The sequence below is a fragment of the Lipotes vexillifer genome, unplaced genomic scaffold (assembly GCF_000442215.2).
Source record: "Lipotes vexillifer unplaced genomic scaffold, Lipotes_vexillifer_v1.1 scaffold713, whole genome shotgun sequence".
In the NCBI taxonomy this organism is placed as follows: domain Eukaryota; kingdom Metazoa; phylum Chordata; class Mammalia; order Artiodactyla; family Lipotidae; genus Lipotes; species Lipotes vexillifer.
Window position 1 is genome coordinate 289,544 of NW_006773157.1, and position 25,558 is coordinate 315,101.

General features: G+C 41.0%; 2 protein-coding genes across 5 annotated transcripts in view; one reads left to right on the forward strand and one right to left on the reverse strand.

Moving 5' to 3' along the window:
• HACD3 (3-hydroxyacyl-CoA dehydratase 3) overlaps positions 1 to 9,596 on the forward strand; it is a 33,005-nt gene extending 23,409 nt beyond the window's left edge. Inside the window, exons 6-10 of one of the 2 annotated variants that reach the window (XM_007448116.1) lie at positions 411 to 538; positions 2,214 to 2,326; positions 3,529 to 3,635; positions 4,201 to 4,332; positions 7,910 to 8,241. In XM_007448116.1, the coding sequence (XP_007448178.1) occupies positions 411 to 538; positions 2,214 to 2,326; positions 3,529 to 3,635; positions 4,201 to 4,332; positions 7,910 to 7,986 (557 nt within the window). In that variant the 3' untranslated portion in view covers positions 7,987 to 8,241. Of the gene's footprint in view, positions 1 to 410; positions 539 to 2,213; positions 2,327 to 3,528; positions 3,636 to 4,200; positions 4,333 to 7,909 lie in introns of both variants that reach the window. The other variant, XM_007448115.1, reaches the window with a different exon arrangement.
• A 748-nt stretch (positions 9,597 to 10,344) lies between these two features.
• Positions 10,345 to 25,558, reverse strand: part of INTS14 (integrator complex subunit 14) — a 33,220-nt gene continuing 18,006 nt past the window's right edge. For 2 of the 3 annotated variants that reach the window (XM_007448119.1, XM_007448118.1), the window contains exons 9-11: positions 15,213 to 15,331; positions 12,986 to 13,051; positions 10,345 to 11,206 (exon numbers count right to left, since the gene is read on the reverse strand). In XM_007448119.1, the coding sequence (XP_007448181.1) occupies positions 10,955 to 11,206; positions 12,986 to 13,051; positions 15,213 to 15,331 (437 nt within the window). In that variant the 3' untranslated portion in view covers positions 10,345 to 10,954. The remainder of the gene's footprint in view (positions 11,207 to 12,985; positions 13,052 to 15,212; positions 15,332 to 25,558) is intronic. The other variant, XM_007448117.1, reaches the window with a different exon arrangement.

Genomic DNA, 25,558 nt, shown 5'->3' on the forward strand with positions numbered 1-25,558 from the left:
AGTGCGCCACCAGGGAAGCCCCCATTTATTTGATTGTACAGTTTTTGAGATTTTAAAAGGCTAGGTTGCAGTTGATATATGTATAAATGAGATAATGGATCTGAAAAGAATTATCATTGTGCTTGATACATAGATTTTTCAGCATATAATAACTGAGTGAAGTCTAGGTATATGTCTTTTCTTGCCTTTTAAAACTGAGAAGGGCATACAGGGTTTATGTGTTAACTTTCTGGTAAACAGTAGAATTTACTATTCAGGCCCATGGAGGGGTGAATAGTGAACTTGACTCTGACTGGATGTTTAGTATACTTTTCCTAAAATTCCTTTCGTGTAAAGAGTTATCTAGTTTGCAAAATACTTCTGTTGGAATTTGCCAGTTGATTTACCCTTAATGTGTATTTGTCCCATAGAGTCCTTTTATGACACGTTCCACACCGTGGCTGACATGATGTATTTCTGCCAGATGCTGGCAGTTGTGGAAGCTATCAATGCAGCAATTGGAGTCACTAAGTCACCAGTGATACCTTCTCTTTTCCAGGTATTGAACAGTTGAGCTCGAGGGTGGGGAATGAAAGGTTTCAATGTTTATTTAGTAGGTATCCACACTTTGCTGGGAAGTCTCAGTTAGTAAAAATACCTATTTGCACAGGAATAGCATTGTTTTATCTGAACAGGTTGGAAAATGTGAAACCTGAGGGATATTTTTAAAATAGACTTTTGCCATTTCAGGTCTGTTTTATTCTTTATAATATCTTCGTGATATCACAAAGTTATAAAAAGAGCTTTAAAACTAGGGAAGCTTGATTCTCAGGCAGGAGTGGAAAACCCTAACCTCTTCTTAGATAGGGGTGTGCCTGGCCTCCTACCACCTCAGGTCACTGAAGGTGGTGTAATACGTGGGAACTCTCTTCACTTTGCACTTTCTTCCATGTATGAAGGTGGCTCTTCTGACTCATGTGGGGAGTTCCCCCCCACCCCCAGTACATCTAGGTTGTTTCCTAATATTTGGAAGATTGCTCTCAGGAATGGGACATCAAAGCCTTTCAACTTCCTTGCCTTGTTCCCTAACTACATGCAGTTATACATTCTTAGATACCACCAACCCAGACTCGGGGAATCAGGTGACTGTTGGTTAGTCTCTTCTGGATGCTGTTTTTATAGTTCAGCCCTTTTCTGGCATATCAACTCTGGCATTCTGATAGTATCACTTGCATGGTAAAGGGTGTTAATACAATAGCCTTGTTATTTCTTGGTTTTCTGTCCTTGGAAAGAGGTTGTTTTTTATAGTTCAAAAAAATAAAAGCGGATAGTGAGTGACCCACTAATATGAAATAATATTTTTTTATATCAAAGACTGGTACAAATAAGCATCAGGGTAGAATTTCTAGGGCAAGATAGGTTTGGTGTCATCACATCACATGCCTCCAGTGCATGCCATTCGTGTAGAATACAATGTGAATGAAGCCTTTTGGAGTTGGGCAATACCACATGCGCCAACATGGTTGAATCTTGGGAATGTCACATTGAGTAAGAAGCAAGTCAGAGTATAATACAGAGTATGATTTCAGAAAGTTTAAAATCAAGCAAAATGAAACAATATACTGTTGAGGAATACATACATAAGTAGTAAAACTATAAAGACAAGCAGTGGAATGGTTAACATAAGATAGTAGTTTCTGGGACTTCCCTGGTCGTCCAGTGGTTAAGAATCTGCCTTCCAATACAGGGGACGCAGTTTCGATCCCTGGTCAGGGAACTAAGATCCCACATACTGTGGGGCAACTAAGCCTGCGCGCCACAACTAGAGAGAAGCCTGCATGCCTCAACGAAAGATCCCGCATGCTGCACCTAAGACCCAAAGCAGCCAAAAATAAATAAATATTAAAAAAAAAAAAAAAAGATAGTAGTTACTACGGGGAGGGAGGGGGTGTGCCACACTGGTAACGTTCTGTTTCTTAACTTGTGTTATGCAGATGCAGATGTTCACTTGGCAGTATTCTTTAAACTGTGTTTGAACGTGTGTAATACACACACACACACACACACACACATCCACCAATACTGGCTTGGGCACTTTAACTTGTTCTGAGTTTTCTCAGTCTTTTTCTATTTACCTTGAATTTAGTGGGGTTACGTTTCAGATAATACATTTATATGTTGTTTTTTGAAAATATATTTTAAACTTCTTTCTCTCTTTTGGGTCCTTTTAATAGCTTCTTGGAAGAAACTTCATTTTGTTTATCGTCTTTGGTACCATGGAAGAAATGCAAAACAAAGCTGTGGTTTTCTTTGTGTTTTATATATGGAGCACAGCTGAAATTTTGAGGTGGGTAGAAATGCCAGGGTGGTGTTTGAGTGCTTCTCCCACTCTGGAGCAGCTCTCTTCTTGAGGGAGTTGCTGTCTTATCCAGAGTCTCATTTGATTTGAGATTAAGGTTCTATGTGTGGAGAGTTCTACCTGCATCTGTGTGCTCTGTAAAGGTGAGGCAGTTTTTTTTTTTTTAAACAGTCAATGGATCATAATACCAGCCTGGGCACTGGAGAGCAGAGGGAGAGATCCAGAGAAATGAAAGGATCTTACCCTTCAGGATCTTGCTGTCTTGTTGGAAAGAGAGGACTCATTCACATGGAAAAATTCTTGAAAGGGCTGAAGGAACATAGGGCTGAAGGAGCATCCCAGATTGGATGGGAGTAGTAAAGACTAGCCTTCGAGAAGGGATGATAGAAATGAATCTTTTACTACAAGATTACTGAAGTTTGAATTGACCTCTTATCTGATTCTTCCTTTCTCAGTTGTCAATAGAAGAAATATCTTAAAAAAAAAAAAAAGATCCAATTAAAGTAGATGTGTTCTTTACCAGACCATACATACTCCATACTTGTTCCCTTTTCAGTCAAGTGGAGGGTTGGTTTTGCAAACTGACTCCTCAGCTCTAGGTTTGGTGGTATTTTGGTAAAGTTGACAGTTAAGAGGGAGAAAAGACATCAGCAGTCCTAGATTGTGTTTAAATGGAGTCTGTATCCCATGGCACTCAGTATACCCTCTAATTTACTTAACACAAAGGTGAAAGAGATTATAGGTACTTAATATTAACTTTCACTGTTTGGGAGGAAGCAACTTTCTTTTTTTTTATGTTATCTCTTTTTAAACAGAGTATTCCTGATTATAGATTAGAGGTCTTTTGTATACTTTAATTTTGGTAATGTTCATTTATGCAGCGATAAAGTGTCTGTCAAAGTATCTGTCATCTTTACCTACTTGGAATGTAGATCAACTAGGAATAAAGCCAAAATGCTTCTGAGCATCTGTTCTATATACTGAGCCTTTTCATAGAGGGTTCCTTTGAGACCTAAACTTAGTCTGCCATTATTGAGAATTCATATCCTTTGAAGATTGGAGGAGGAGCATGATGGGAGTTTATAATTCTAAGAAGAAGCCATGTGTGGCTAATTGTGAAATTATTGTTGAATGATGTTCTAGGGTTGCATTCAGTGGCTTTTAACATGTTAATTCCTTATTTTCAATAGGTACCCCTTCTACATGCTTTCCTGCATTGACATGGATTGGAAGGTGCTCACATGGCTTCGTTACACTATGTGGATTCCCCTATATCCTCTGGGATGTTTGGCAGAAGGTACTTTCAGGAACTCTAGGTTTATACCTTAATTCCAAGGGGTGGCCAGATCTTTCTTCCTCCCTCTGCCAGCCTTAGTCTGAAATTTGGGCATTGAACTTTTCAAGAATTTCTTTCTAGTGGCTTCTTTCCACAATACTCCTGGTATCCAGACTGTTCCAAGGAAGTAGCTCATTTTGTTAAGGTTCGGAAGCCGGGTGGTCATGCCCTGCATGCTTCTTATTTATATGGTACTTTTAATTTTCCAAAGTAAGTTCTTATTGATGACTTCATTTTATTACGACAAACACCTAGTGAGCGAGTCAGGGATTTTTCTCTTCATTTTATGGAATAGGAAGCCCAGTGCTATCAGATGACTGTTCCTCATTTATCCTTGTTGTCAGCTTGGAGGCTTATTTCCTAGGGAAGCTAGGGGGAAAAGAAAAGAGACATGAGCCCATTGTACAGAGAGAGGGGGAAGAAGCATTTTCAACAAACCCAGAAACTTTGAGGGGTTAGAAGGTTCCATCAGTAGATGTGACTGTATTTCATTTGCTTCTAAAACGTTCTTGTTTCTGCTTTTCAGCCGTCTCAGTGATCCAGTCCATTCCAATATTTAATGAAACAGGAAGATTCAGCTTCTCGTTGCCATATCCAGTGAAAATCAAAGTTAGATTTTCCTTTTTTCTTCAGATTTATCTTATAATATTATTTTTAGGTAAGTATTGGCTCTGTAATAGACCTTTTTTCTGTTACTTCTTAGAAGGTAGAGTTAAATGATTCAGAGTTTTAAAAGTCCTTCTTAGTATTCTTACTTTCAAAAGAGTAGAAATAAGTTAGAGAACGATGATTACTTTGCAAAACAGACCCATTAGGAGAATATGCTATGTGTGCAAGTATTTCTTCCCACATCTCCAGTGATTGAGTTGTGTCTTCTTGAAATGCTCTAGGTCATTGGGACTTCACCATACTCATGTTTAAAACAATGTAAGCAGCTCATTTAAAACTGAATAAAAAATGAATAAAAAGCTCATTTTACTTCTGCTAATTTCAGTAGCAGATCCCTTATCCAGAGGAATTATTACAGAGGTGGTGATACAGCTGGCAGCAAGGAGGGAAGGCAGTAAAGGCCTCCGAGCAGCCAGGAGACGTCAGAAGGCTTCTACCTAACAATAGGAAAGCACCCCCCTCCTCATGTAAAGCGTTGCTTATTTATTAATTTTAATATAAAGCCATGAAGTTTTGCCTTAACTCATAAAAACTAAGCACTAAAAGAAGGGAAAGAGAAGTAAACCTAAATTATTGCAAATATGAGAGATTTAAAAGCCTTCCTAATTATGAGGATTGTTTACTTTAGATAAAGTTCTAACACATTTTAATATACTTACATATATTTCTCCCTGTTGTATTTCACAAAAGTCTTGAGGTGGCCTTGAAGTATGGCTCTGTGGTCTCCTGGCAACAGAAGGATGTGACAGCAGATAGTATACTGGTTATCTTTTTCTGTGTAACAAATTACCCCAAAACTTAAGACAGAAAACATTTATTATCTCGCATGTATTCTGAGAGTCAGGAAGTAGGCTAGCTGGGTGGCCCTGGCTCAGGGACGCTCATGAGGTTTCGTCAAGCTGTCAGCTCAGCTGGGGCTACAGTTTCTGCACACTTGACTGGGGCTGGAGGATCTGCTGCAAGCTCACTTATGTAGCTGTGGACAGGAGGCTTCAGTTTCCTGCCATAGTACTTTTCCACGTGGATGCTCATGAATGGCTTCTCCCCAAAGCAAGTGGTCTGGAAGAAAGCAGAAGCCACACTGCGTTTTTTTTTTTTGCCTTTAAAAAATTTATTTATTATTGAAATATATTTGACATAAAACATTGTATAACTTTAAGGTATAACATGTTGATTTGATACATTTATCAATTGTAATAAGATTGCCATTATAGTGATAATTAGCACTTCTATCATGTCCACACTGCTTTTTATAACCTAAACTCAGAAGTGACATACTATCACTTTTTTAAAAAAAGATTTATTTATTTATTTATTTGTTGGCTGTGTTGGGTCTTTTGTTGCTGCACATGGGCTTTCTCTAGTTGTGGCGAGCAGGGGCTACTCTTTTTTTTTTTTTTTTTTTTTTTTTTTTTTTTTTTTTTTGGACTCTCAAGCACTGCACCACCAGGGAAGCCCTGGGGGGCTACTCTTTGTTGCAGTGCGCGGGCTTCTCATTGCGGTGGCTTCTCTTGTTGCGGAGCATGGGCTCTAGGCGCGTGGGCTTCAACAGTTGTGGCTTCCGGGCTCTAGAGCACAGGCTCAGTAGTTGTGGTGCACGGGGGCTTAGTTGCTCCGCAGCATGTGGGATCTTCCCAGACCAGGGCTCTAACCCACATCCCCTGCATTGGCAGGTGGATTCTTAACCACTGCACCACCAGGGAAGCCCCGACATACTATCACTTTTGCTGTATTCTCTTTCTTACACAGATCAACCTTGTATAATGTGGGAGGGGACTACACAAAGGTATGAAATACCAGGAGGTAGGGATTATTGGGGACCAGCTTGGAGGCTGGCTTCCCCAGACTGAGAGGGAGACCACAAAAAGTAAACCCAAGAAATTGGAAAGCCCAGTGATCTTGGTTATCTATTTATTTATCCGCACCACGTGGCTTGTGGGATCTTAGTTCCCCAACCAGGGATTGAACCCGGGCCCTTGGCAGTGAAAGCGCGGAGTCCTAACCAATGGACCACCAGGGAATTCCCGATCTTGGTCATTTAGAAGTGGGGGAGAAGAGACCTACACCCTTTAGGAGCCCCTCGGAATCAGCACATGGCAGAAGTGCAGTTAAATAATATACATTATGGGGGCAGGTCATCTGCCAAAGGTTAAATTTTATTCCATTTGTTCTTCTTTTCCATTTCAGAAAGATTTCAAACCAAAAATGTTAAAACATTTGGCGCTTTAAGGGAGTAAGCTTCAATTTGGAAAATGCACTCATTAAAAGAGCTCTTTACCTCTATTACTGGATAAATCTAGTACTACTGTAATTAGGCTCCATGAGGTGGGCCTACTGAAAGTGTTAAAAAGGAATAAGTGTTGGAAAGACCCTTAAAACATTTTACTAAAAAAGCTAGAAGGGTAGACGTATTTTATTTATTTTAAAAAATATTTATTTGGCTGCACCGGGTCTTAGTTGCGGCATGCAGGATCTTTGTTGCCGCATGCGGGATCTTTAGTTGAGGCATGATTTTAGTTGTGGCATGCAGGCTCTTAGTTGTGGCATGCAAGATCTAGTTCCCTGACCAGGGATCGAACGTGGGCCCCCTGCATTGGGAGCGCAGAGTTGTAACCACCGGACCACCAGAGAAGTCCCAGGTAGATGTATTTTAATGTGCACTAACCCTAGTGGCTTTTCCTTGTGTTGTTTAAGCTATTGCATATTCTAACTTACAAGGTTCTGTATTCATAGTTTGCCTACAATGAATATGTAGTTGTTCTTATTCTTCAGAATGAAATAAATCCTAAATCTACATAATTTAGAAGCAGTATAACAACCAGTTATATTTGTGTATGGATCAAACATACGTTCTCTCACAGTGTCTGTAAAATAAGTGTTTTTAACCCTGTTGTACAGTGAGAAAACTGAGGTGAGACTAAGCTGCAGAACTACTCAGTGATCACGTAGGATTGAAATTTTCTTCTGGCTCTTAAATCCTGTGTTTTTCTAGTTCACTGAATTGTGTGCTTCCTAGAAAAGTGTCTCATACCTTTTAGGCTATTGCTTAATACCTATTATTGCATAGCCTTGAATTAAAAATTAGGTTCTCTCTGTTTCAGATTTGTGTATTTCATTTTATATAAATCCTACCATAAAAGAAAGGAAAAAAAAGAATACTGAACTCTAATTAATGAAATTTTTAGGGGTGAAGTGTACTGATGTCTGCAGCTTACACTGAAATACATAAAGAATGAGATGGGAATGGGTATGTGATAAATGTAAAAAAGTTAAAGTTTAAATCTAGGTGGTGTTCACTGTACAATGGTTTTATCTTCTGTATATTTGAAATTTTTGATAGTAAAATATGGGAGAAAATTAAATTGTAGAACCCACTGGGGAAAAATTGAATTGTCTCTAGTGCATTATTAATATTTGTTCTAAGTTGTACTTCCTGAGCAACTGCAGTAAGCACAGGGCCGTGGGATATGAAAAACAGACAACTAGGGACTGTCCTGCCCCAAAAGCTTCTGCTTATAAACAGAGACAAAGATTCTCATTTCTAATTGGCCTCTTTTCTTTTTCAGGATTATACATAAATTTCCGTCATCTTTATAAACAGCGCAGGCGGCGCTTTGGACAAAAAAAGAAAAAGATCCACTAAAAAGAGAGATTTAGATGACTTCTTGCCAGTTTGAGCCTAATCTATAATTCTTAGTTTTACCTTCTTGTACTGATGTAAAAGTTTTTTTAAAGTTAAATGATTAAATTCTCAGTGAGGCTATCTTCCTTTTTCCCCAGTAACATTCCTGAATTTACTGTATTATCTTAGTGTAGTACTTGCATGACATGGATTACTGATACCTGATGACAGGTTCATTCCTGTGTATTCTGTTAATGACAGCAAAAGACTCAGCCCTACCTCTACCCACTCCATGTCCAGTCAGTCTGTTTCACACAGGCCAGAGATACTTCTTCAGTGCCCTGAAGCTACCAGCTACTGACCATTCTTATAGCTGGGATTTGTTCTTTTCAGCTATTGCTTGTGGAAAAAAAAAAAGCAAGACTACGTTGCTGTATAGGAGGCCGTGAAAGTGACTCAGACAAGGACCTAATATATTCTGTACCCAAGGGGCTACTTGTTAAGTGGGTTGGCACTGATTTTTCTGGAAATCGAGTTTTACTCAGTCATTGATAAAACATTTTTGAGTCCGAGTAGGGCTGGAGGACACATATTACCTCTGAATCTTTTGGTCTCTCTAACAACATCTTGACCTGCGTGGGCACTGGAGAGGCACAGGGTGATTTGAGAGAAACCAGTCAGAACCTTGGGACACCATGATCATATACTTCATTCCTAGCTAAATCAGAACTATTTTCAACATGAAAGAAAGATGAAACATTAGTTAGAAAACAATGAGATTATAAGAGTTCCAAATGCAAATGGTGCTACAGGGATCAAAGGGTCAAACTGGCCATGCAGCCTGTGGCAAATTGGAAACATCAGAGTAGGCCAAGTAAAAATACCTATGAAACTGTCTTAGGCTGTGCACAGACATAAAAAACTCAGTGTTCCTTCCCCTGCACTGACTGAGTCGATTTACTTGTGTCAGAGTGAGTTGGTGGAACTGTTTTTGATTAGGCCTCAAAAACACCTGCTTTTTATTTTGCTGTTGTTTCACCTGTCTGCAGTAGGACAGTGAAAACAGAGTGAGATCTTTGGCTGGAGAACCACCAGCTGAGCCTTTAACAATTCCTGGCAGGAAATCCACCAACAGAGGAACTGAAAAAACTCTAGACACTATGATTTGGCCATTGTCGAAAACATCAGTTTTCCCTAATACATTCCAAGTAAACCAAGTAATGTTTGTATATAAGAATTTGAGGTATGACGGCTCTTTCTGTTCTGCCATTCCCATTGTTCCTGGGGGAAAGGGGACTCAGTGGGTTATGTTATTTCTCTGAGCCCAAGATGGAAACCTGGTTTGACCTAAGTAAAAACATCTGATTAGCATAGGCTGGTTGATATTTTTACAAGTTCATAGCACCGAAGGATATTTTGCATGTCTGCAACTTCTGTCAACATTTGTTTGTATTAATTTCTGGTGTTCTTTCAACTGACTTTCTATGTGTAATTGGGCAGATCAGCTTTACAGCAGATTATGCTGTATCTTTGTGGCAGAATCTTGTATTCTTAGTGACTGATTGTTATAAACCCCTTTATTGCTGTCTGAGAACGCTAAAGATTGTGTATTTCTATTAAACATTTACAATTAAAATCTTAGTAACTTGTGTTTAAAGATCATTTAGTCTAATGGTTTCCAAATTGTTAGTGATAAATTCCTTTGTTTAGACAAAATATTGTATAGGCATACCTCACTTTATTGCACTTCACAGATACTTGCATTTTTTAGAAATTGAAGATCTGTGGCAACCCTGTGTTGTCAGATGATGGATAGCACTTTTTAGCAGTAAATATTTTTTAATCAAGGTATACACATTTTATTTTAGAATGCTATCGCACACTTAATAGACTACAGTATAGTGTAAACATAACATTTTTATATACTGGGAAACCAAGAAATTCGTGTGACTCACTTTAGTGAAATATTTGCTTCACTGCGGTGGCCTGGAGGCAAACCTGCAAAACCTCCGAGGTATGCCTATATAGCAATTCAGCATGTTAAATAAAACATGGTTGCTTAGGTTGAAGCAACCATTCCTTAGGTTTACAGAACAATCTGAAAAGCACTGATGATGTAAATAAAGCCTGGAAAAGTTAGATGACTTGCCCAAGGTCATGAAGGTAGCTCATGAACCATAACTGACTACAGTGATGTCAGAATCTACCTGGATGGAACCTGGCTTAGGCAGTGAAGCAGTGAGGCCTAACCAGTGTCAGAAACAAGGAAGTCAGTAAGGAGCCCAAGGAACCTTCAAGATTGATGAATCTATGCTACTTAGAAAGTTAAAATTATACTTAGGTTATAGGACAGAGCAAAAGGCAAAGACCCATTAAAAATTTCCCAGTGAAACCATTTTATAGAAAATCAAATATTTTATTTTCATTAAAAAAAATCTGAAGAAACAAGAATCATTTTATACATTTATGGTTGCTGTTTAAAAGTCTGTATCTCAAGATATACCAAAAGCACCTAAGGGTTACCACCGACCTTTTGCCCAAGTTCTAAGGAAATTCTGAAACTTAGTGATGTTGGGCTTGTACTTAGCAAGTCTCCTCTCCCAACCAAAGGTACCTGAAAATGTCCCTGTGGTTGGGAGAGGAGAGTGAAGGGCATTTCAGGAACAGAGAACCCAGGTTGTTAGGGTGCCCGAGGAAGGTGGAGAGGGCTCTATGCTTGTCGGTCCTTCAGGCTTCTCGGGAGACGTGCCCATTGTGGGAGCAACAGTTGTCTTTTGGTTTCAAAGACTCTGAGCTCCAGAAAGCTAAGGTCAAAGCCCGAGCAGCTGCCCACCCTGCAGAACCCTTCTCAGAGTAGCAGAGTCAAACCTGCAAGTGGTGCTTCTGAGGCAGCCTTGGGAAGGTCTTTGGGTAGCTGCTGCAGAGGTGAACAGACCAGAAAAGTTTTTATCCTAAATTATTTTCACTTGGAAAAAGAATGAAGTCAGCTTCACATTCTTTCAGCGCTGCTCCCAGAGAAGTCTGTCTGCAAAGGTGTGATGTTGTGGTCATACCCGGCGTACTCAGAGGTGCCAGTACTGGCCAACTTGAGTTGCTGGGCGGCGTGAGTCAGCTGGAACGCAGCATCGGGGTGAGCTGTGTCGGGCAGCAGCGTGCACTCCCTTTCTAGCATGTCAGCCACCCCTTTGAGCAGGTCCAGGAAACCAAAGGCCAAGGCAGCCTTTCGTAAACGGTTCAGCTCCTAAAACAAAAGACACCAATGTTCCTGAAATGTGTTCTCCTCATCACATACTTCCTAAGTGCTCAGCTTAGTGTAAGTTCTCCTTGATTCCCAATCTTAAATGAGCATTTTTATATGAGAACAAATGCTTGTACAGAGATGCCAATAACAAGAGAGTGTGATGACATGACTGGGAAGTGGTTCCTCTGCAGTGATCAGAAAGCTAAGGAAGACACAGGTCTAAGGAAGAAACTCAGGTCATCCTCACCACAGTTCATGAGCACTTAGGCCAAACATGGTGAGGTACTTTGTAGGTTCTGCATAGAAATGACATCCTCCTGATCTGAGATATCTCATTTAGCATTATACCCTCTAGGTCTCTCCACGTTCCTGCATAAGCACTTAGGCCAAACATGGTGAGATGCCTTGCATACATCATTTCATGTACTCATAACTCTATGGAGGATACTTTTCCTCCGTTACTCAGGTACAGAAAAGGCTTGCCCCAAACCTCAGGGGACCCTTAACCCTCTGGTGCCTCTCTGGCTGGAGCCTTAGACTGAATGACGATGAGCATGTTTGGAGGAGGCACTGGAGGAGTCAGTAGGTCTGACCCCAAAGAGTACCACAAAAGGTTGAGTAGTGGATGGAAGCACAGAAATATGAAATGCCCCATCTATCACTTAGCAGTGTGATCTGGGCAAGCTGTGTAGCCTCTCTGGGTGTCAGTGGCACAAAATGAAGATAACCTCTTCCACGCCCACTGGAGGAGCTGACACAGCCATCTGGTAGAGGCCCTTTCCTGTAGGTTATGTAAAACCAGAAAAGAGAAACGGACTTTCTGACCACCTCTCTACTATCATCTGTTTACAACTGAAAAGTTCAGAAGGCCGAAGTACAAGTGTGCCACCCTGAATAGACAGCTCTGCAGGGAGACAGGGACTACAGCCAAGAAGTGGTCATCAAAGGCCTAGGGCTTCAGTTAGTGGGGGACATGGTGGGCTGGGCAGCTCTCTGGTTGAACTCTGCTTGATTTCACCAGCTCGCTACATAATTAGAAGACATAAAGGTAATAACACCCAGACAAAGCACATATGTTCTCCGGAAGAGATGCTACCCTGGAGCTGGCTGTGTGTACTGTATTTTAAGATTCGCAAGCTAGGACACAATTGCCAATACAGCATACCTCACACTGCCACTTAATTTAATTTCAGCCAAACACCAGAAGGACAGGGGAGAAGCAAGGAGTGACCTTAAATGCCCCTCAACTCCACCCCATCCCTTGTAACTTCATTCCACCAATGGTTCTGCATTAGCTAGGGATGATTCTGGAGGGCCATCCTTTTGCAATTCATAAATGTGCAATTTTAGAAGTCATTCCTGGAAGCAGATCCTCTGGTACAGTAAGAATGTTCTGAGACATCACCATCCCTGGAAGTCACATACAATGGTTGCCTGGAGTCAGACTGGATACCCATATGGGAGCAGTGAGGAGGTTTAAGGGCTGTGACCCACAGGTCCTTTCAGCTCCTTCCCTCAGCCATTCACAACAGCACCAACGCAGAGAAGACCCGCTGCACAGAACCAGGTCATTTAAACACTTCTGATTCCTGGATTTTAGGGCAGCAACAGACTTATCACTTCTACTGACTACTGATGAAAAAACTAATGAGGCACAAACAAACCATACACTTCTAATCCCTGTCCATGTTCAACGTTACCCTACACTACTGTGAACTGTTTATTTCTGGCACACATCCCAGGGCCCGCCCTCATTCCCTATAATTCTGATAGTCTTACCTTATAGAATGTCTGTGTTTTTTCAGGTAGTTTCCTTGCATTTCTTAAAATCTTCTGTACATCTGTCTATCGAGGGTAAAAAGAATTCAACATTAGAATTCTGTGGTAAAAAGGGAAAGAATACAAAAGGACGGCTTTAAATTAAAAAAATGAAAATGAGAAAAGAGTTACAATGTCAAGATGAGGATCCCCTCTGAGTTAATGTCATTGTTCAACATTAGTAAAGCATCTCCCTCCTTCAAAAGGCTTGATGATAATAAATCCCTTGGTGATAATAATGAACTTGTCACAAAAATACCCCCAGTAAACCCATACATCTATGGCCGCTACTTTTTGACAAGGGTACCAAGACCATCCAATGGGGGAAAGAACAGTCTCTCTAACAAATGGTGCTTGGATAACTGGATAGCCACCCTCAAAAAAATGAAGTTGGCCTCTTACTTCATACCATATACAAAAAATGGACTCAAAATGATTCAGAGGCCTAAATTTAAGAGCTAAAACTATAAAACTCTTTTCATGACAACAGCAGAGCAACAAAAAAAAATAAGTTTGGCAAATGTTCATAGCAGCATTATTCATAATAGCCAAAAGGTGGAAATAATTCAAAAGTTCACCAACTGAATGAATGGATAGACAAAACGTGGTTTACTTATACAATGGACTATTACTTAGCCATCAAAAGGAAAGAAGTACTGATATGTGCTACAACATGAATGAACGTTGACAACATTATGCTAACTGAAAGAAGTCAAACACAAAAGGCCACATATAATATGATGCAGTTTATATGAAATATCCAGAACAGGCAAATCCTTACAGACAGAAAGCAGATTAGTGGCTGACAAGAGCTGGGGGAAGAGTGACTTGTTTAGTGGGCATAGGATTTCCTTTTGGGGTGATGAAAATGTTTTGGAACTAGATAGTGGTGATGGTTGTGTAACACTGTGATTGTACTAAATGCCACTGAATTGTAACTTTAAAATATTTGAAATGGTAAATTTTGTTATGTGCACCTCACCATAATGAAACAATACACACAGATCAAAACAAAATTTACAAAATAATTTTAGAAAAATTCAGCTCTCTTTCTGACAGGGAAGTGTTGGGGTCAGTGATGGCAAGAAAGAGGGAGAACTTGAATTTCCAACAAAGGGAAGAGGCCCCTTAGCCATGTCAGGATGTGTCCAGTCTCCCTGAAAAGGGGGCTGGAAGAGACTATGCCGTCAACGGAAGCTACTTCTGTGGTCAGGTGGCCTGACTGCCTCTTCTCATTTGGCTTAGGCTGGACTCGTTGGAAGAACAAAGGAGAAAAAAAACATGGCACTCAAATGATAAAAAAGTGATTTTTAAAAATAGGTATAACACTGCTATATTTAAAATGGCCAACGAACGAGGACCTACTGTATAGCACAGGGAACTCTGCTCAATGTTATGTGGCAGCCTGGATGGGAGGGGAGTTTGGGGGAGAACAGATACATGTATATGTATGGCTGAGTCCCTTTGCTGTGCACCTGAAACTAGCACAACATTGTTAATCAGCTATACTCCAATATAAAATAAAGAGTTAAAAAACATAGGTATAAATGACTAATGGGACAAGAAAGTCACTATGTTGACTAAAAGCAGCACACCTTGATAACAAGATAATCTTAGCCTCCCATGAAAGTGTCTCTGTGGCATTACAGGGTAATGCTTTGGCTTACGCCGTGGGGATGGAAGAAATAACCACATGAAGATTTTTACATCTTTCTCAAAATTATTATTAAAGATAACACCCATAATGTAATTCAATGACTCACCATGTCACAACTTTTACATTAAAATTTAATGCCAGAAAAATGTGTCTCTCTAGAAGAACTGACATGCTTCCTTTTATCAGACAAGAAGAACCATATAAACAACATGTTTCTTTTTTGACCTTGGTAGCAGGAAGCTCAGAGCCAAATTGCTCAAATACAATTATCATTTTGCCTTGGCTTCCTGAAACAATTGTCTCTCCTCTTCCTCTACGTTTCATATTGCTCTAAATTTTGTAAAAAATGATCCTGCTATGTACGTGTTTTACTGTAGGCCACCTCAAATCCTTTTTGGAAATAATGACAAACATTAGAAGTAAATTAATTACTAAGTATCAAAGGAAAAGAAAATCAAATCAAATGTCCTCCTGCCCGCCAGAATCCCTCCTCCTGTCCCCAGTGGAGAGCAACGTGAATGGTAATGTTACCTGCAGGCCACTGGGTTTGATCCACACGGTCACATTCTGGGCATAACTGCGTTTGTTTTTAGGCTGCAGGGGGAATGGGCTCTTATTATCATCCTCACCATAAGGGTTTTCTTTAGCATCTTAAAAGAAAAAGACATTCTTGAAATGGCATCTGGCAAAACACAATCAATTACATTTCCAATTAGGCTAGAAGCTTTGAATCATTCAATCTCCTATATCCTGTTACTTCCCTAATTAAGAAAATCCATTAACTTCAGTCAGGTTGGGGAACCTGTTCTCAATACTGATGTCAGACACTAAACAATCAACTGAGACACATACAAGTGAAAAACAGCTTAATGTTTTTAAAGAAACAAGCGTCACTTATCTGCTTTATAAATTAAGGTCAGAGAGGGTAAAATTGTTGTACATACAATAATACTAAAGTATATATAAAAATATATGTATATATACATACTGCAATTCTATATAGCCTAGCCCAGCACTCTCCAACTGAACTTTCTGTGATGAGGAATGGTAGCCATAGCCCATGTGACCACTGAACCCTCGACACATGGCTAGTGTAACAGAGGAACTGAATTTTATTTAATTAAATTTAAAGAGCCTCTGTGGTGAGTGGCTACTGGATTAGCCAACATAGGTCTAGGCATTGAGCAAATTTAAAAGTAAAATTACGTATAGCCAAATTATGAAAAAGAGCAAGGGAAAGGACTTCCCTAGTGGTCCAATGATTAAGAATCCGCCCGCCAATGCTGGGGACACAGGTTCGAGCTCTGGTCCGGGAAGATCCCACATGCTGCAGGGCAACTAAGCCTGTGCACCACAACTACTGAGCCTGTGCTCTAGAGCCCACGAGCCACAACTACTGAGCCTGCATGCCACAACTACTGAAGCCCATGCACCTAGAGCCTGTGCTCCGCAACGAGAAGCCCACACCGCAACGAAGAGTGGCCCCTGCTCGCGCACAGGGTCTACTATATATAAAGTAGTTTCTTACAAAATAAGACCAAACAAACGAAAAATGAAAACCAACTTAAAAAAACCAACAACATTAACAAAAAGCAAGCAGGACAGAGATGGGCTTAAGGCCCAGGGTTGGCCTCTGGTGCCGCCCCGAGTCTGTGGGCGGGTGCGAGCTGGGGCGGCCGAGGTGCTCAGTCGCCCTTCTGCTTGGGGGCCTGCACAGCAATGAAAGCCCGCGCACAGCAATGAAGACCCTGCACAGCCAAAAAAAAAAAGAGCAAGGGAAGAAATACCTTTTTGGTGAAACATACCTCATCTTATGGCTTACTAGTTTATTGCTTCCAAGGATTTAAAGCCATGTTGGTTTTATAGTCATGTGGATAAACAAGGGTTTTTGCTTTTCTACCTATTTCCTAAGTCACTGAAACTTTGCCACAAACTTACAAAGCATACTTGTATCTACTGGCTCATTTTATCCTTATTATCATTTGGGGTAGACAAAGAAGGAATCATTTTCCCAACAAGCCTGAGGAGCTTAAATCCCTTGCTCAAATGTTCATGTTGAAAACTGGAATTAGCCCAGTTTCTCTAACTGACCCAGAAGCTCTCTAACCTCAATCTGGTCATTAATTTAGATGCCTTACACTGGCCCCATACTATCTCTGTCAGTCCCCTCTCCTCCCACCCGCTCCAAAAAGCAGTGGCTCAGCTTTCCAGACATTTCCACAAATACTTGTTAATACATAAACCTTTCTAGTCAGGCCAAGATCCCAACAGTCGTTTCCCATGCCACATGTTTATTTTCAACTTCCCTGCCACTGTTCCTGTTATCCCCCTGTCTGGAATGCTCTCCTTTCCTCATTTATTTATTCCCTCCCTCACGTACTATAGTAAGACCTCACTATGCAGCAAGCACTGTGCTAGGAAGTGTGGCTAGAGAAGGTAATGTTCGGGCCTCAAGGAACTCATAGAATTTATTAAATGTAATTTATTAAATTATAACTATGTGCAAAATACTTTACACATACAACTTCTCTCCTTACAGCAACCCTAGAGGGTAGATATTATTAGTCTCATTAAAGATGAGGAAACTGAAGCTCAGATTTCACAGGGACTCAGCTGGGCCTGGTTTCGAAGACAACACTTCCCCTACTCAACAAGGCTGTTCCTCACCTTTCCAAAGTTTTAAATTCTAGATCCAGATCCTATCCTACTTTCTCCATGGAGTTGTCCCATATTTTTCTGGTTGACAGTGACTTCTCTAGTCCCTTTTATCCTACAGCACTCAGTGTCAGTACCAAACATTTCAACATCTAATCATAACCTATCTTGTACTGCCTCTAATTATTTGGAGCCTATATGTGATAACTGGCTTAGCAGACATTTATGAAAAAAGAACAAGAGATCTTAGAAATAATAAATGTGATAGCAGGAATTTAAAAAAAATCAGTTGTAAGATAAAGTTGAAGATATTTTACAGAACGTAGAACAAAAAATTTTAAAAATGAAAGAAATGGGTAGGGGCTGATAAGAAAATTACACACACACACACACACACACACACACACACACAAATCATAAACATATGTTCTAGAGAGGGAGAACAGAGAATACAAACAGGGGAGAAATCAAAGACATATTCGTGTTCCCAGGAATGAAGAACATGAATTCCTAGATGGAAGGGCCCACTGAGTCCCCAGCACAATGAGTGAAGAGACCAAAAACTAGGTACGTGATTCTGAAAATCTCAAACGCTAGGGACACTAAAAGAGCCTCAAGGTGTGCAGAGGAAACAGAGATCAGTGTCAAAGCCCTAGCAGTCAGCATGGCACTAGACTCTCAGTAGCAACACTGGAAGCCAGAAGAGACAATAGAGTGATGCTTCGAAACTCTAAAGGAAAATGATTCCCAACCTAGAACTCAATATCCAACCACACTATCAGTTAAGCGTAAGGGATGAAATACAGACATTTCCACATATGCAACATTTCAAATGTTCACTTCCCATGTACCCTTTTCTCAGGAGGATGCATGAAACAGGAGAGCCACAGAAGAGCTATGAAAGGAAGACGCAGGATGACAACTATGCAACCAGCCTAGAGAACCACCAGTCCATTCATGAAACAAGGAGGGAGATGACTCCAAGCAAAAAAAAGAAAGAAACTGACAAAAAAATACGTAAAGGATGTATTTTACTTAGGGAGGAATTAGTGATAGGTACACAGAAAACAGCAAAGGAAAACAAGAAAAAAGAAAAGAGAAGTAGAGGAAGGCTGTGAGAGAGCCTAGAGTGAGGGCTGCACCCATCTGCTGCTGGCTCCCCTACAGCCAGGCTGCCCAGCTCTTTCCTGCATCCTCTGAGGAACATCAGTGCCTTTCCAAGAGAGCTTTCCTTTTAATTGAAGTTAGAATACATTTATCTTACCTGCTAGAAAAAAGAAATGTCTAATTAAAAAAAAAGTAATATCAGGAGTAGGCCACAAAGAGCTGCAAAACAAAGGAAATGTGATGTGGTACACCACACAGCTTAGTAGTAAATAATACTGACTTCACTTAGCAAGGACGGAATACTGATTTAACCAAAAAGAACGCTATAACCACACTGCAAGGATTGAGGAAGGCAAAAATGTGCTTCTTGGGTGGATGGGTGGGGAGGGATGGTAGCAGTAAGAGAGCTAACTAGTTTTCCTTAAAAAGTCAAAAAAATGACCTTTAAAAGAAAAAAAAGTCAAGAAACAGCTGTATACTTATATTATTTAGAAATGTAAGTAAACATCAAAAGAAACAATTAAAATTTGAAAATGGTTGTCTCTAGGAACAGAATTAGGAGAAGGGATAAGTATAAACAGTACTATTTTGCAAGCTTTCCTTTGATTAAAAAACATAATTAAAACAGCAGGGTTTCCCTGGTAGTGCAGTGGTTGGGAGTCTGCCTGCCAATGCAGGGGACATGGTTCGGAGCCCTGGTCTGGGAAGATCCCGTATGTGGTGGACCAACTAAGCCTGTGCACCACAACTACTAAGCCTGCATTCTAGAGCCCATGAGCCACAGCTACTGAGTCCGCATGCCACAACTACTGAAGCCCGCACGCCTAGAGCCCGTGCTCCGCAACAAGAGAAGCCACCACAATGAGAAGCCCACACACTGCAATGAAGAGTAGCCCCTGCTCGCCACAACTAGAGAAAGCCCACGTGCAGCAACGAAGACCCAACGCAGCCAAAAATAAACAAACAAACAAACAAAACAGCAGGATCTACCATTAAAATGTGCCTACTCTGCGTCAGGTAGCCAATACACATTCCCTCAATAAATTCTCCAACGACCCTCTAAGATAGGTTTTGTTATCACTTATTACTTGTTACCATAATGACAATCCCAATTTCCTAGGACAGCTGTGAGAATTAAATGAGATGATACATTTCATTTTGTCTAGCACAGTACCTGGCACAAAGTTAAATTCAAGAGATGTTAGCTCTTATTATCCTCAGGGAAAAGAAGAGCAGATAGCAGGAAGAAAAAACAACATGAATACAGGGCTGAGTAAAGAGCAGTTCCATCTGACTTAAGAATACACGTTAGGACTTCCCTGGTGGCACAGTGGTTAAGAATCTGCCTGCCAATGCAGGGGACATGGGTTCGATCCCTGGTCTGGGAAGATCTCACATGCCATGGAGCAACTAAGCCTGTGCGCCACGACTACTGAGCCTGCGCTCTAGAGCCTGCGAGCCACAACTACTTGAGCCCACGTGCCACAACTACTGAAGCCCGTGCGCCTAGAGCCTGTGCTCCGCAACAAGAGAAGCCACCGCAATGAGAAGCCCGTGCACCGCGACGAAGAGTGGCCCCCACTCGCCGCAACTGGAGAGAGCCCGCGCAGCAACGAAGACCCAACGCACCCAAAAATAAATGAATAAATAAATAAATTAAAAAAAAAAAAGAATAAGCGTTAACCAGCCATGCATTGCTAGGTTGGCAGCCAAATCAGAAAGGAATGTGAATGTTACTACCTTAGATTATGGACAGGCAGCTGTGGTGAAAACTCTCACAATAGGCTAGGTTAGGGGTGAGCAAGCTTTTTTTGCAAAGGATCAGACAGCAATATTTTAGGCTTTGTGGGTTATACGGTCTCTGTTGTAACTACTCAATTCTGCCATTGAAGCAGGAAAGCAGCCATAGATCATATATAAATACATGAGTGTGACTGTGTAATAAAACTGCACAAAATTATAGTTACAAAATAAGCAGTGGGCTAGTTTGACCTGCATGCCCTAGTTAGCTGACCCCTGATCTAAGTGAAAGGTAAAGAAAGCCAGAACAATGCAAGAGCCATGAGAATGAAAAGACAGAATGAATGTAGGAATGCTGTACACACACACACACACACACACACACACACACACAAGGTCTTCCTCCAATTACTGTCCTAATTCTGTCCTCTTGTGGTCAAACTTGGCATTTCCATTTCCTCATCTCTAATTCACTCCTCAACCTGTCTCCTGGCTAATCATCTGCTGAAACTCTTACAAAGCCACCAAGAATCTCCTATCTGTTAAGATCAAATGACTGTTTTTTTTCTTAATGTGATTTTTAAAAAATTTATTTATTTTATTTTTGGCTGTGTTGGGTCTTCGTTGCTGTGTGCGGGCTTTCTCTAGTTGCAGTGAGCCGGGGCTACTCTTCATTGCGGTGCATGGGCTTCTCACTGCAGTGGCTTCTCCTGTTGCAGAGCACAGGCTCTAGGCGTGTGGGCTTAGTTGCTCCGCAGCATGTGAGATCTTCCCGGACCAGGGCTCGAACCCATGTCCCCTGAACTGGCAGGCAGATTCTTAACCACTGCACCACCAGGGAAGTCCCAAGATCAAATGACTCTTGATTCATAGTGTCTTCTTCTTTCCTCTTGGTTTCTATTCCTTTCTAAAACTCTTTAATCATTTAAAACACTCATTCTACAGTCTCTTTCAGATTAAGTCCTCAAGGTGCTATTCCTCCTACTGGTCTTTCTTAAAAGAAGAGAAAATCCTCACATGATTTTAAAACTTTTTTTCAAATCATGAACTCATTTCCAGTGGGGACTCTTTTTTCTGCAGCACTCTTTTTGCCCTGGTTGCAGAGGAATTCCTACACAGCCATTTATATTAGCTTCTGGATGCACCATGGATTTCATTGCTTCAGGACCAGTTTTTGCACTGTTTGGTTTGGGAATGGGTCATGTCGATCCACATGGTGCAGGACTTGGGCTTCAACTTCTCATAGGAGACTTTTATGTTTCTTTATTTGTAGAAAAGTAGGTAGAAACAATGGGTAGAATTTTTCTTACCATCCTCTCACTGAGAGGGTAGACCTTCCATACTCCCAGCTTTACTCAGAGATTTCAGCTCTTTGTCTTATCTCCTATTCCTGTGTGAACTTTAAAAGCCCAGCCCCTGGATCCTAGCTCAAGAGTTGGCAAACTATGGCTGGCTGCCTGTTTAAGAACTAAGAATGTTTTTTTTTTTTTTTTAAATTTAATTAATTAATTTATTTATTTTTGCTGTGCTGGGTCTTTGTTTCTTTTTTTTCTTTTTTTTTTCAACATCTTTATTGGGGTATAATTGCTTTACAATGGTGTGTTAGTTTCTGCTTTATAACAGAGTGAGTCAGTTATACATATATATATGTTCCCATATCTCTTCCCTCTTTGTCGCAATATTTTAGGCTTTGTGGGTTATACGGTCTCTGTTGTAACTACTCAATTCTGCCATTGAAGCAGGAAAGCAGCCATAGATCATATATAAATACATGAGTGTGACTGTGTAATAAAACTGCACAAAATTATAGTTACAAAATAAGCAGTGGGCTAGTTTGACCTGCATGCCCTAGTTAGCTGACCCCTGATCTAAGTGAAAGGTAAAGAAAGCCAGAACAATGCAAGAGCCATGAGAATGAAAAGACAGAATGAATGTAGGAATGCTGTACACACACACACACACACACACACACACACACACAAGGTCTTCCTCCAATTACTGTCCTAATTCTGTCCTCTTGTGGTCAAACTTGGCATTTCCATTTCCTCATCTCTAATTCACTCCTCAACCTGTCTCCTGGCTAATCATCTGCTGAAACTCTTACAAAGCCACCAAGAATCTCCTATCTGTTAAGATCAAATGACTGTTTTTTTTCTTAATGTGATTTTTAAAAAATTTATTTATTTTATTTTTGGCTGTGTTGGGTCTTCGTTGCTGTGTGCGGGCTTTCTCTAGTTGCAGTGAGCCGGGGCTACTCTTCATTGCGGTGCATGGGCTTCTCACTGCAGTGGCTTCTCCTGTTGCAGAGCACAGGCTCTAGGCGTGTGGGCTTAGTTGCTCCGCAGCATGTGAGATCTTCCCGGACCAGGGCTCGAACCCATGTCCCCTGAACTGGCAGGCAGATTCTTAACCACTGCACCACCAGGGAAGTCCCAAGATCAAATGACTCTTGATTCATAGTGTCTTCTTCTTTCCTCTTGGTTTCTATTCCTTTCTAAAACTCTTTAATCATTTAAAACACTCATTCTACAGTCTCTTTCAGATTAAGTCCTCAAGGTGCTATTCCTCCTACTGGTCTTTCTTAAAAGAAGAGAAAATCCTCACATGATTTTAAAACTTTTTTTCAAATCATGAACTCATTTCCAGTGGGGACTCTTTTTTCTGCAGCACTCTTTTTGCCCTGGTTGCAGAGGAATTCCTACACAGCCATTTATATTAGCTTCTGGATGCACCATGGATTTCATTGCTTCAGGACCAGTTTTTGCACTGTTTGGTTTGGGAATGGGTCATGTCGATCCACATGGTGCAGGACTTGGGCTTCAACTTCTCATAGGAGACTTTTATGTTTCTTTATTTGTAGAAAAGTAGGTAGAAACAATGGGTAGAATTTTTCTTACCATCCTCTCACTGAGAGGGTAGACCTTCCATACTCCCAGCTTTACTCAGAGATTTCAGCTCTTTGTCTTATCTCCTATTCCTGTGTGAACTTTAAAAGCCCAGCCCCTGGATCCTAGCTCAAGAGTTGGCAAACTATGGCTGGCTGCCTGTTTAAGAACTAAGAATGTTTTTTTTTTTTTTTTAAATTTAATTAATTAATTTATTTATTTTTGCTGTGCTGGGTCTTTGTTTCTTTTTTTTCTTTTTTTTTTTAACATCTTTATTGGGGTATAATTGCTTTACAATGGTGTGTTAGTTTCTGCTTTATAACAGAGTGAGTCAGTTATACATATATATATGTTCCCATATCTCTTCCCTCTTTGTCTCCCTCCCTCCCACCCTCCCTATCCCACCCCTCCAGACAGCCACAAAGAACCGAGCCGGTTTCCCTGTGCCATGCGGCTGCTTCCCACTGGCTATCTACCTGCATTCATTTTTAAAAGGTTTATGATTGTGCTACAATGGCAGTGTAGTGGTTATGACAAAACCCATAATGGCCTGTAAAATGTAAAATATTTATTGTATGGCCCTTTACTGAAAAAGTCTGCTGACCCTTGGCCTAGCTTCTAGGGCCTATATTCCATCAAAATCTTCTTTAGGCTTCAATGGCAAAAGACGTTGTTTAGACCTTAACTGACATGTATGCACATGTGTATAAGACATTGTAGGCTGTGTCTCATGTGTGCTCATGAGACACTGTACCTCTTTCTTGAATCCCTTTATTCTCTTGGCGTCTGTGACATCTCTTTCTTCTACTTTTTCTCTTTCATCTGCCTCTTCTCATTTTCCTTTACTGGTGCCAATTCCACTGCTGCTAGTAGTTGGTCCTTTTTAGGAGTCTGGTCCTTGGCTCTCTTTTTTCCTTAACGTATATACTTTCCTGAGGCTACAGCTTCTTAAAGCGCGGTTACTGACCTGGATTGTAATCACTTGGGTAATATTAAAACTGCAGGGACTTCGCTGATGGCGCAGTGGTTAAGAATCTGCCTTCCAATGCAGGGGACACGGGTTCGAGCCCTGGTCAGGGAAGATCCCACATGCCACAGAGCAACTGAGCCCGTACACCACAACTACTGAGCCTGTGCTCTAGAGCCTGGATGCCACAACTACTGAAGCCTGCGTGCCTAGAGCCCGTGCTCTGCAACGAGAAGCCACCGCAATGAGAAGCCTGTGCACCGCAACGAAGAGTAGCCCCCGCTCGCCACCACTACAGAAAGCCCGTGCACAGCAACGAAGACCCAGTGCAGCCAAAATAAATAAATTTATAAAAAAGGGAAAAAATCCTGCAAGTTCCTGGCTTGAATCCAGACCAAATGAGTCAGAATCTCTGTAGGTAGGGCCCAGGAAACAGAATTTCTTTTTAAAATATTTATTTATTTTTATTTTATTTATTTTTGGTTGCATGGGGTCTTAGTTGCGGCATGTGGGATCTTCATTGAAGCATGCAGGCTCCCGTGTTGCGGCACGCAGGCTTCTCTCTAGTTGAGGTGTGCGGGTTTTCTCTTCTCTAGTTATGGCGCACAGGCTCCAGGGCGTGAGGGCTCTGGAGCTTGCGGCACGCAGGCTCTCTAGTTGAGGTGCGTGAGCTCGGTAGTTGTGGTGCACGGGCCCAGGTGCCCCGTGGCATGTGGGATCCTAGTTCCCTGACCAGGGATCAAATCTACGTCCCCTGCATTGTAAGGCAGATTCTTTACCACTGGACCACCAGGGAAGTCCCAGGAAACAGAATTTTTAAACAAGTTCTCCAGTTTCACTTTTGTATACCGAAACTCAAATTTGTGAACTATTGCCCTAAGCGATCTCCCTCATTATCATCATTTTAACTATCAGCATTATGCTTATAATTAAAAATTATATTTTCAACTCTGCCCTCTCTCCTGAACTCCAGGTGCTCACAGGAATTGTTTATAGGCACCTCCACCTAAATCTCACAGGCATAAACATACACAAAAGATGTTCTTCCCAAATCTACTCTTCTTCCTCTGTTCTGTTTCAATTAATAGTGCCACCTTTCACCCTATAGCTCCCGTCAGAAACCTGGGATCATTCTCAACTCTCCTCTTTCCTCTATTCTCACATCTAAATACTGTTGTTTCTACCTCCTAAATACCTTTTGCATGGGTCCCATTGTCTCTATCGCCAGCCACTGCCCCTGTTCTGCCTTTCATCTTCACAACTCCAGGACTGTCACAGTAGACTTCTAACTACAAGATGTCCTTACCTTTTCAAATCCACACTCCACAGAGTTCTTTTTCTAAATGCAAAATTTATGACCCTTCACTTGGATTTCAGCCATACTGCACAACCCAGGGGGTACCAGTACCTAGAATACAAAGTCATCTAACTGGTATCTCCACTGTTCTCATTACAGCCAGAAGGATCTGATCATATTACTCCCTTCAGTGGCTTCCCAGCATCTGCAGAGTAAAGTCTCAGCT